General features: G+C 46.6%; 1 protein-coding gene across 2 annotated transcripts in view; it reads right to left on the reverse strand.

Annotated features, from left to right (window-relative positions):
• Positions 1 to 12,358, reverse strand: part of RSPH10B (radial spoke head 10 homolog B) — a 54,316-nt gene that overhangs the window by 35,331 nt on the left and 6,627 nt on the right. For both annotated transcript variants that reach the window (XM_026516276.4, XM_057315511.1), the window contains exons 3-7: positions 10,730 to 10,805; positions 7,640 to 7,708; positions 6,105 to 6,278; positions 4,388 to 4,473; positions 3,148 to 3,268 (exon numbers count right to left, since the gene is read on the reverse strand). In XM_026516276.4, the coding sequence (XP_026372061.1) occupies positions 3,148 to 3,268; positions 4,388 to 4,473; positions 6,105 to 6,278; positions 7,640 to 7,708; positions 10,730 to 10,805 (526 nt within the window). The remainder of the gene's footprint in view (positions 1 to 3,147; positions 3,269 to 4,387; positions 4,474 to 6,104; positions 6,279 to 7,639; positions 7,709 to 10,729; positions 10,806 to 12,358) is intronic.

The raw sequence follows: 12,358 nt of genomic DNA on the forward strand, positions 1-12,358 counted from the left end.
AAAGATTTTATTTATTTATTTGTCAGAGAGAGAGAGCACGCACAAGCAGGGGGAGCGGCAGATAGAAGGAGAAGCAGCCTCCCCGCTGAGCAGGGAACCCTACTTGGGACTAGATCCAGGACCCTGGGATCATGACCCAAGCTGAAGGCAGATGCCCAACCTACCGAGCCACCCAGACATCCCCATAAGAGACTATTATGAACCACCTTGTACCAATAAACTTCTATGAAATGGACAAGTTCCTTCAATAATACAAACTTCCAAAACTTATTCAAGAACAAACAGATGGGTGGCTTAGTCAGTTAAGCGTCCGACTCTTGATTTGGGCTCAGATCATGATCTCAGGGTCGAGACACTGAGCCCCGTGTTGGGCTCTGTGCTGAGTGTGGAGCCTGCTTAGGATTCTCTCTCTCCCTGTGCCAACTCCCCGTGCCCCACTTACACACCACTCCCTCTCTCTTAAAACACACACATACACACACACACACACACACACACACACACAAAAAAAACCTCATTCACCACAATCAAGTGGAATTTATTTCTGGGTTGTAAGCATGGATCAATATTTGCAAATCAATTGATGTGAGACATCATATCAATAGGACAAAGGTTAAGAACCACATGATCATTTCGACAGATGCAGGAAAAGCGTTTAACGAAGTACAACATCCATTCATGATAAACACCTTGACAAAGTAGGTTTAGAGGGAACATAACTCAACATAATAAAGCCCATATATGAAAAACCCACAGCTAAAATCATCCTTAATGATAAAAAAAAAACAAACTGAGAGCTTTTCCTCTATGGTCAGGAGTAAGCCAGGGATGTCCACTCTCACCACTGTCATTCAACATAGTACTAGGAGTGCTAGCCATAGCAATCACACAACAAAAAGAAATAAAAGTCATCCAAATCAGTAAGGAAGAAGTAAAACTTTCACTATTTGTATATGACATGATACTTCACATAGAAAACCTGAAAGACGCCACCAAAAAACTGTGAGAACTGATACATGAATTCAGTAAAGTCACAAGACACAACACCAATCTGCAGGAATCTGCTGCATTTCTATACACCAATAATGAAGCAGCAGAAAGAGGAATTCAGAAAACAAACCCATTTACAACTGCACCAAAAATAATAAGATACCTAGGAATAAACCCAGCCAAAGAGGTGGAAGACCTGTGCTCTGAAAACTATAGAACATTTCTGAAAAAAACTGAAGAGGACACAAAGAAATGGAAAGACATTCCATGCTCATGGATTGGAAGAACATTATTAAAATGTCTATAGTATCTACACATTTAAAGCAATCTCTATCAAAGTACCAACAGCATTTTTCACAGAGCTAGAAGAAACTATCCTAAAATTTGTATGGAACCACAAAAGACCCCAAATAGCCAAAGCAATCTTGAAAAGGCAAAGCGAAGCTGGAGGCATCACACTTCTAGACTTCGAGTTATAATACAAAGTTGTAGTGATCCAAACAGTATGGTACCAACACAAAAATAAATACGATGAATGGAACAGAAAATCCAGAAATAAACCCATAATTATACAATCAGCTGATCTTCGACAAAGCAGGAAAGAAGATCCAATGGGAAAAAGTCTCTTCAACAAATGGTGCTGGGAAAAGGGGACAGCGACATGCAAAAGAACGAAATTGGATCTCTTAACACCAACACAAAAATAAATCCAAAATGATTAAAGACCTAAATATGAGATCTGAAACCATAACAATCCGACAAGAGAACACAGGCACTAACCTCTTTGACAGCAGCCATAGCAACTTCTTACTAGCTTTGTCTCTTGAGGCAAAGGAAACAAAAGCAAAAATAAACTAGTGGGACTTCATCAAAATAAAAAGCTTCTGCGCAGTGAAGAAAATAATCAAAACTAAAAAGCAGCCTATGGAATGCAAGGAGAAATGTGCAAATCACGTATCTGGTAAGGGGTTAGTGTCCAAAATACACAAAGAACTTGCCAAACTCCACACCGAAAAAACAAACAATCCAGATAAAAAATGTGCAGGAGACATGAACACTTTTCCAAAGAAGACCTACAGATGGCCAACAGACATGTGAAAAGATGCTTATCACCCGTCATCAGGAGAATGCAAATCCAAACCACAGTGAGGCACCACCTCACACCAGTCACAACGGCTAAAATCAACAACACGAGAAACAGCAGGTGTTGGCGAGGATGTGGGGGAAAAAGGAACCCTCGTGCACTGTTGGTGGGAATGCAAATCGGTGCAGCCGTTCTGGAAGACAGGATGGAGGTTCCTCAGAAAGTTAAAATTAGAGCTACCCTACAATCCAGCATTCACACTACTAGATATTTACCTAAAGAATACAGAAACACTAATCCATGGGGATACACGCACCCAATGGCAGCATTACTTACAATAACCAGATTATGGAGAGAGTCCAAATGTCTACAAACTGATCAATAAATAAAGAAGATGTGGCAATTATATACAACGGAATATTATTCAGCCATAAAGAATGAAATCTTGCCCTTGGCAATGACATGGATGGAGCTAGAGAGCATAATGCTGAGTGAAGTAAGTCGGAGAAAGGCAAATATCATGATTTCACTCCTACGTGGAATTTGAGAAACAAACAAGCAAAGAGGGAAAAAATGAGAGAGAAAGAGAGACTCCAAGCAAGAAACAGAATCTTAACTACAGAGAACAAATTGCTGGTTACCAGAGGGACGTGGGTGGGGGGATGGGGGAAACAGGTGATGGGGATTAAGAAGATATTATTAGATTATGCAGATATTATTAGAAAATCCTAGCTGTATAAACTATATAAACTTGACCATATAAAGCCTTTCTTTTCTGTGTGGGAAATACACAGCTTCTAAGGTGTAGACAACAGACTTGGTCCGCACACGAGCAGTGGGAATTACGATTTGCCCATGCCAGGACCTCACCTGTGCGTAAGACCTTTAGAGAAAGGTGAGGAAACGGTACTTAAAAAAGGATGGTCTGGACCAAGAAATCATACTTTGGGATTCTGAAGTTAGCAAAGCTTCGGTTTAGTTACCGGATGGTACACAGAGCGACCCAGGTGCTGAGTGGGGAACAGCAGGGTCCCCACCTGGACGTGTTCGGGTCACGCGAGCTGGCGCCGTACCTGGATGCCCATCTCCCACTGGCCCGTGTACTCCTCGTTCGCCGTCAGCCACCTCATCTTGCCCTCCCCATGGCGCATGTTGTTTTCCCACTGACCTTCATAGATGTTTCCAGATTTGTAACTGGGACCAAAAAAAAAAAAAAAAAAGGAAAACAATCAGTTATTTTATATACCATACTTATCTTTAAGAAGACGTTCTTTTGAACTTCTTCTCTTAACACCTTTGAAGAACTCCAACCCTTATGTCCATACAGTCTTCTTAAATCCAGTGGATAGGCATGGGGTCAGTGGAAATCATCACCTTAGGATAAACCACTTTATTAAATCCTCGGACCATTTAATAAGGCGAGAAAGTGGATAAGTGCAGGGATTGTAAATCTTTTAAAACTAACTCCCTATGGGATTATGATTAGTTGACATTTCGCCCCCAATTATTCCAACCCTTAAGATGTCTGACTCTATCAACTCGATCTAAAAGCAAGCAAATGGGGGCGCCTGGGTGGCTCCGTTGGTTAAGTGTCTGCTTTCGGCTCAGGTCATGATCCCAGGGTCCTGGGATCGAGCCCTGCACTGGGCTCCCTGCTCAGTGGGGAGCATGCTTCTCCCTCTCCCTCTGCTGCTCCCCCTGCTTGTGCCCTCTCAGTCAAATAAATAATGTCTTTATTAAAAAAATAAAGTAAATAAAATAAAATCAAGCAAATGTGTCAAGAGTCTTCCAAAAACATACAGTAATAGGTTTCCATGATGAATAGAGAACAAAGACAGTTTCTACCTGTGATAAAATGAAACTGTACTATTAAACCTCATTTAAAATAATGTTTCTCTAAATTTGCCATAGAATTTTTTCATCATTATGGAGATTATATTCGGGTGAATTTAAATATTCCACCCTGCTTATATAGAAAATGTGTTCCCCGGAATTTCTACACCTTTTTTAAGATTTTATTTATTTGAGAGAGAGAGAGAGAGAGCAAGCGCATGTGTGAGCAGCGGAAGAGGAGAGGCAGAGGGAGAGAGAGAATCTTAAGCAGACTCCACGCCCAGTGTGGAGCCCGACGTGGAGTCTGATCCCACGACCCCAAGACCATGACCTGAGCTGAAATCAAGAGCTGGACACTCAGCTGACTGTGTCACCCAGGCGCCCCTCTGCACCTTATCTTTAAGTCTCCTAAGTGAAAATTATTTGGGCCCCCCCCACACTTTTCACCCACACCCCACTTGTGGCAGCAGCGATACCTACCATCGGACCCCCCAGCCGTTTCTGATGTTGTGCACCCAGTCCCCTTCGTACCAGGAGGTACCCTCTTGGTTGTAATAAATAGAGCCCTAAAACAAATAATATCGTTTAAAAAAAATCGAGCCTCATAAAACAAATGTTTATTACAGGTAAAGATTTAAAAAATATATGCATTTAGGGAGTCTAAACCGCACAGAAGTCAATGTCGTACTTGGGCAAGACCCCTCCTCCGTCGTAGGTTTCTGTCTTGGAATCAAGCAGCTGGTAAGGTAGCCCCCACGTGAGAACGAGCTGTTCACACATCAATGCCTCCCTCACAACGAAGGGTTCGCATTAAGGCACGAATGGCTACAGCCATTACATTCGTCTATTCGTTATATTCGGTAACTTCGAGTCAAGTAAGTACCTAAACAATTCTGCTCTGTTGTTACCTAAAGTGAGCATTAGCACCTTCTCTACAATCAAAGATCTGTCCCCCCCCCCTTTTTTTTGAGAGAGAGCGAGCGCACGCGCACTTGCAGGAACAGGGGGAGTGCGGGGAGCGGGAGAGGGAGAGAATCCCAAGCAGGTTCCACACCCAGCGGGAGCCCGATGCCAGGCTCAATCCCACGACCCGGAGGGGATGGGAGGGGAAGAGAATACAACAGACAGAACAGTCTAGATCTGAGCAGAGTGACGATTATAATGGTAGAGGGTTTCTTTTCTTACAATAGTTTCCAAAAACAGGGCTACGGTATTCGATCATCCGATACAAAAAGCAAGACAACAGTGCCAGGAGCGGCAACCTCGCTTAGAAGTGAATGCAGTGTGGGGCACTGGGGGGCTCAGTCGGTTAAGCATCTGCGTTCGGCTCAGGTCACGATCCCAGGGTCCTGGGATCGAGCCCCGCATCGGGCTCCCTGCTCAGCAGGGGAGTCTGCTTCTCCCCCCTTCCTCTGCTTATGCTCCCTTTCTCACTCTCTGTCAAATACATTTTTAAAAAATTAAAAAAAAACAAAAGCAGTGAATGGAACGTGCATCACCGGCGAGAGGGCACACTGGTGCAGCTGCAGTGGGAAACAGTCTGGAGGGTCCTCAGAACGTTAAACGGCCCGTTCCCACATTCCACTCCTAGGTTTATTCGCCGGAGAACTGAGAGCAAGTACTCAGAGAAGCCCTTACACGCATTTTCATAGCAGCGCCTTTCACAGAAGCCCAAAGACGAAGAGAGCCCCACTGTCCGTTGATGGACGAGTGGGTACACAAAATGTGGTCCATCCATACACTGGACTATTATTATTCAGCCACGAAAAGGAATTAAGTGCCTACAACGTTGAGGAATCCCAAAGACATGAGGCTGAGTGGAAGAAGCCAGACACGGAAGGTCACATACTCTAGGGTTCCCTTCCTATGAGACGTCCAGGATCGGTAAACCCGTAGAGACAGAAAGCAGACTGGGGGCCGCCAGGGGGTCGGGGCGGGGAATATCTGCAGAGCGGGTACAGGTTTAATTTTGGAGTGCTGATGAAAATGCTCTGGGACCAGAGAGGTGGAGCTCTCACAACGCTGGGAGTGCCCTAAATGCCACCCGCCGCTGATTCCAAAATGGTCCATTTCGTGTGATGTGAATTTCCTATCAATCAACAGAAAGTGAAAATACTTTCACCCCAGCCCCCACCTCCCACCCTCTGTGTTTGTTCATCCTATCAACGGACGGGAGTCACGGGGCTGCCTCACCCACCTTCCCGTGTCTCTTGCCGTGACACCAGTGGCCGATGTAGGACACGGGGTGCGTGCCGCATTTGAACATACCAAATCCTTGCCTCACACCGTGGATCACTTCTCCTTCGTAGGTGCTGCCATCCGGCCACGTGTACACGCCGTGGTCCATGGGGATGTTCTTCACAAACTCACCCTAGGGCAAAATGGCCCAGAGAGTGAGAGAGAGAAAGCAGGGGAGAGACCCCTAATTCTGTGGGCGGTTTCTGACGCCTCCTTGACTACTGGATACTATTCCTGTCTCTCCTCCGTGGAAGCAGTGGAGTATTCCCCCGCACCCCCAGTTTCCACTCTCCTCCTTCCTTCTCTACACACCCCCTCCTCTCTCACCTCCCCTCCCCTGGGCAGAAGCCCCAGCAGAATAAAACAGCCAGAAGCTGGGTGTAGACAAGGGTCCAAGAGGCAAACAGGTGGCCTCGGGCGTGTGAGCGTCTAGTGTTCTCTCCAGGGGACGCCGATGATTAGCCCAGCTTGGTGATCAACTGATGGAAACGCTTCTTGCTGCCTTGCCAGCCCTGTGGCTGCCTCCCGGAGAATCCGCGCTGCTCGGGGCCAGGCTGGTCGGGAATGTGAGCTCGCCAGAGGCAGGCAGGCAGCCAGCGGGAAGAAGGGGACAGGGCGACCTGGCCTGAGAGCCAGCTGGATCCCACAAGGCCGGCTGACTTCTCTGAAGGTACTTTTGTGACAGTTCCAATCCTTCCCATAAAGCCTCCCATCTAGGCTGGTGTGGTAGGGTCTGTGCCTACAAGAAGGACTCTCGCCTGAGAGCTGCCAGAAATAAACCTAGGCCCGCAGGCTAGAGGCAGGGTGTTGGGGGGAAAAGAGTTTCCCTGGAAAGGGTGGCCCCAAACCACCAGAACCTCAGGCTCCCCTGTGTCTCTGAGCTCGTCTCCCACTGTGCAGCCCCAGTGAGCAGCCCAACTGGCCCAAGCCTGCCTCAGTTTCCCTCACTTGGCTGCTACTTGAATATGTGCATTGCAGGCACGTGTTTTAAATATCTGCATTACCCCTTACAAATGACGTCAGGAGCAGCTCTGCAATCGCAACGTCTAGAATAGCCTAGCAAAATCCATCTAAAAATGCACATTCCCTTTAAACCAGCAAGACGGGTTAAGGGGGACCCACAACAGAGGAATAGAAGCAGCCAGTAAACATAGCTGGAGCTGGAGGGATGCCTGTGGTTTGATCTCCCCAAAGATAAAGGCACAGAAGAGAACGTATAATGAACTATTTGTGTTTGTGAAGAGTAAGAGAAGCCAAATACAAATACACACAGAGAACACAGAGACCTCCAGAACGTACAGATGAAATGGGTAACGATCGCTAGAGGAGCCCGTGCGGTCATGAGTCACTTTTCACCTACAGTCTCTGGTTCTCTGGACTTTTTTAACCCATGAGCTGAACCACTTTTATGAACGTAGTATGTTTCATTGCGGGAAGCGGACCATTAAGTTTCATTAATTACACCTTAAAACTGTAACACATTACGTGCTTTACCTCGTATTTCACTCCATCGGCCCAAACGTAAGTCCCTTGTCCATGCATGAGTCCTTCTGAAAACATACCCTTCAAAACAGAACAACAAACCCTTAGAACCAGTCCTTCATTCTACACGCCACCTGCCACCATGATTTTAGGTCTTAGGATGAGCCTTCTCCCCCCTTTCACCTGCACGAATACGCTCGTCCAAATTCCCCAAAACGTACACCAAGCGGCCCTATGCAACGGTTAAACATGAGTTATAAATTTGGTCTGTGTCTTCCTGTCCTAATTAAGCGGCGAAAAAGGCCACAGTTCAAAAGAATTCACACGCTTTTGGTTTTGCATGTCACAGTGCAAGGATTTTTAAAACTTATTTAAACTAGGTAGACCTGGTGAAAACCAGGATGTGGATATTAGCAGCTACTCCATTTGTAAGTTTCATGCTTGTCCGTGTTCCCTGCTGGGATTTGTCGGGGTGGGTGTGTCCGCGTGTACGGACATATTCTTACATGTACACGATCTATGGCCGTCAGTATTTTCCGCTTCTATTTAGTGTCTGTTAACATATAGGAAGTAGTCACCAACAGCTTAGCACACCTGGATGTCTAAATGCTGCCAGAGAAAAGAAGGGTAAGAAGACGTCCAGTTCTTCCTCGGAATCAATCACCTGGTTAGAAGCGGGCTGCGTGCAGGGGAGGACACATCCCCTGTAAACAACACCCGACCCCGGCAGTTCTCAGCCTCTACCATGCCTGGGAGTCGCCTGGGGATTGTGAAAACACAGGCTGCTGTCCCCTCACCCCCGAGACTCTGATTCATCAGCAGGTCTGGGCTGGGGCCCGAGAATGTGCATTTTGAAAAAATTCCCAGGTAATGCTGCTGGTCCCCCGGACCACGCTTCTCTGGGGAACATCGGCCCCAGCTCACCAGCAAGATGACATGTTAGGTTATGAGCCCGGGTTCGCGACAGTCAGGCTGGGAGGAAGAAAACGTGGGGCAGCCAATGGTTCTCCAACTGTGGGCTGGCTCTTGTGTGTGACTGTGGGATCCGTCAGGGTCACAACCACCAGTGTTTTAACAAACTAGACTAGAAAGGATCTCACTGCCTCTGCATGGTAAAGGCAAAGGTTTCATGAAGTGTTTGGTTTCACGTCTATCTTGAGGGGATTGTGATGTAAACACGTGGCAAACCCGGGGCCTCAGGACGTCGGGCCTGGGGCTACGGAGTCATTCTGCTGGGTCCGCCTCTCTCACAGCTTAAAGATCCAAGGGATGATTATTTTTAATCAAAAGAGTCTGAGGAAACTACGGACAGCTTACACAGCAAGTAGCAGGCCGTGGGTGGGGAGGAGAGCCTCTAGAAATGGAGGGTGTTTGCCCCCACGGGAGGCCAGCGGGCCAGGCTTGAGCTGCGGGCGACTAAGCCAAGCACCTCTGGGCTAGTCGGAGCTGACGCCGCGTCCTCAGCAGCCTGGGAGGGCCTGAGCCTGGGTGATCAAGAACCGGGGATCGTGTTGAAGTGCTCACCCCCCAGGGCTGCCAGAAGGTTCTGATTCTGAAAGAAGATTCTGATTAGATGAACGCCGCTGCTTATTCCGAAACTGGCGACGGCCGACGGGACAGTCGCCTCAGTGAGTGTCTTCAGCCATAATAATGGCCTTTCTAGGAGCTTTTATGACACAGGAATAAGACTGTGTCATATGTTTGGCAGGGGGAAAAAAATCAGGGTATGGAAACCCATGCTCTAGGACCCCGACCGCAACAACTTGTTCTTAGGACAAGCGCATGTTTCTTCGGTAATCTGAATGACTGACTGCGTCATTATTAACGACGGCAAAAACGTGAGACCGCCTCAAACTATCTAATAATTATGGTACAGTACTGAGTAGTAAGTCAGAACGCTATGCAATATATATAGAACATATTATATTTCTGTTATATAGATAAATATCTATATAGTATATAAACAATGTATAATATAAATAAAATATTATAATATAAATAAAGTTTATTTTATATTTATAGAGGAAGAAATGGGGGTCAGTGCTTAAATGGGGACAGAGTTTCAGTCTGGGAACGTGAAAAGTTCCAGAGATGGAGGGTGGGGAGGGCTCTACCATGATGGGATTGCAGGTAATGCTGCTGAACTACCCACTTAAAATGGTTACAATGGTAAATTTAATGTGCACTTCACCATGAAATATTTAAGTCACGAAAACCATGCAGCAATACGGCAACGTGTTCATAAGTGAAAAAAGACTCAAGACGTGATCTGCAAAGTCCATAGGCCCACGTGAACGCGGATACTTCCTTCCTTCCATTCACGGAGTAAGAGGGACACGCAGCACACCCAAAATACTTACCAGGAAAGGATCCATACTGGGATATTACTCTCATTTACTTGACTCGCCTTGATGTTGTTTGTACAATAAATAAGAATCAGGAAAAGAAAACAACCTAAAATGACAACTTGAGGGGCGCCTGGGGGACTCAGTCGGTGAAGCGTCTGCCTTCGGCTCAGGTCATGACCCCAGGGTCCTGGGATCGAGCCCCGCATCGGGCTCCCTGCTCAGCGGGGAGCCTGCTTCTCTCTTTGCCTGCCGCTCCCCCTACTTGTGCTCTCTCCCTCTCTCTCTCTGACAAATAAATAAAATCTTTAAAAACAAATAAATAAAATCTTTAAAAACAAATAAATAAACTCTTTTAAAAAATGACAACTTCAGGGGCGCCTGGGTGGCACAGCGGTTAAGCGTCTGCCTTCGGCTCAGGGCGTGATCCCGGCGTTGTGGGATCGAGCCCCACATCAGGCTCCTCCGCTATGAGCCTGCTTCATCCTCTCCCACTCCCCCTGCTTGTGTTTCCTCTCTCGCTGGCTGTCTCTATCTCTGTCGAATAAATAAATAAAAAATCTTTAAAAAAAAAAAATGACAACTTCAGTTGTATGGAGCCATGCTTTACCTTAGAACAGGTACTCGAAATAAATCAGCATTAAGTACTTCCGATTTCTTTTGGAGAATCCACGGACTTTTCTGAAGACACAAATCTGAAACTCTCACAGAACATTCTAAGCTTCCTCCCTGCCCGCTCCCGAAATGTGTCACTCACGTGGTAGGTGCAGCCTCCTTGAAAGACCGCAAAGCCTTCTCCCTCATAGAGTCCACGGACTTTTTCCCCTTCGTAGCTACAAAGAAATAAAGCTCAAGGCAATGCGTGGCATCAGCAAACCAAGTGACAGTGGGTGAAATCATAATTAACATCAGTGAAGAAGTACAGTGAAGCTATCTCACGTTTATTCACTCAACAAACGTCCCCCGAAGTGCCACTGTGCCCCTTTCTAAGCACTGGCCTGGTGCCGTGAACAAGACTGGAAAGTTCCTGCTCTCGGGGGAGCTCATACGTCATGGAGGAGACACAGACAACACACAGGAAACACACAAACAAGGTAATTCCAGGTCATGTTCAATTTTTGGGAAAGACGTGATCAGGGAACGCGGCTGAGAATAAGGAGGCTGCTACATACAGGCGGTCAGGGCAGAGGCCTCTCGGAGGACATGGGAGCTGTACTGAGACCGGCAGGTCATGAAACAAACAGCCCTGTGAAGAATCCTGGGAAGAGAGAACAGCAAGTACAAAGGCCCTGAGGCAGGAAAGAGCCCGACAGCTCAAGTTCGGCCAACAGAAAGGAGGGTGGCCCACCTGGGGCACAGGACGGAGGGAGGAAGAGAAGAGGAGACAGAGGCTCAGGGACTACAGTAAAATCCAGACCTCCAAGAGGGGAGTTGGCCAAGGTCAGATTTATGTCGTGCAGAGAGCACTCTGGCTGGATGCTGTGTGAAGAGGTTGTGCGGGGAGCTAACAACCAGGAGGAAACAGCGAAAGGCAGTGGACATGGAAGGTGACAGTTTATTCTGCACAGTTTCTGTCCGGAATGATGAAAAAGTTCTGGAAATTGATAGCAGTGATGGTGGCACAACAGGGTGTGTGTACTTAATGCCACTGGATTGTGCACTTACAGTGGTTAAAAGAGGAAATTTTCTGTGTACATTTTTTAAGCAGGTTCCGCACCCAGGATGGAGCCCAGCACAGAGCCCAGTGCAGGGCTTAAACTCACGACCCTGAGATCAAGACCTGAGCTGAGATCAAGAGTCGGACACTTAACCCACTGAGTCACCTGGGTGCTCCCTTATGTGTATTTTACTATGATAATTTAAAAAGTTTGTTTTTAATATATTCTAGATATGAGGCCAAAAGGGCTCGCTGATGTGCTGGCTTTGGGGAAGACCGGCTCAAGAACCGTGTGCAGATTTCGAGCTCAGAACCAGACGGATAACGTGTGATTTGGGACCTCACTCAGCTCTAAGCTCTGGGGTCAGGGAGATGAAAAGCAAACAAACAGGTGACAGCCATGACCAAACCGGGCTTAGTCCAAGAATCCAAGGAGGATTCAACATTAGAAAATCTATAAACACAATTCATGGCACCAGCAAATCAAAGGAGAAAGACCATAGGTCATTATCAAGACGCCAGAAAGGTATCTGATGAAATTCAGCAATCATTTCTATAATAACGCAAGGAAACTACCTAAACATAAGAGACTATGAAAAAGCGGTAGTATATATGATTTTTGCGAGTGAAATACCAAAAGCAACTCCCTTAAAATCTGCCTGCTCTTCCCACCAATTATTCAATATTGTTTTAGAGTTTCTAGGTCATGCAGAGAGTCGGGAAACTTAA

The sequence above is a fragment of the Ursus arctos genome, unplaced genomic scaffold (genome assembly GCF_023065955.2).
Source record: "Ursus arctos isolate Adak ecotype North America unplaced genomic scaffold, UrsArc2.0 scaffold_2, whole genome shotgun sequence".
Classification (NCBI taxonomy): domain Eukaryota; kingdom Metazoa; phylum Chordata; class Mammalia; order Carnivora; family Ursidae; genus Ursus; species Ursus arctos.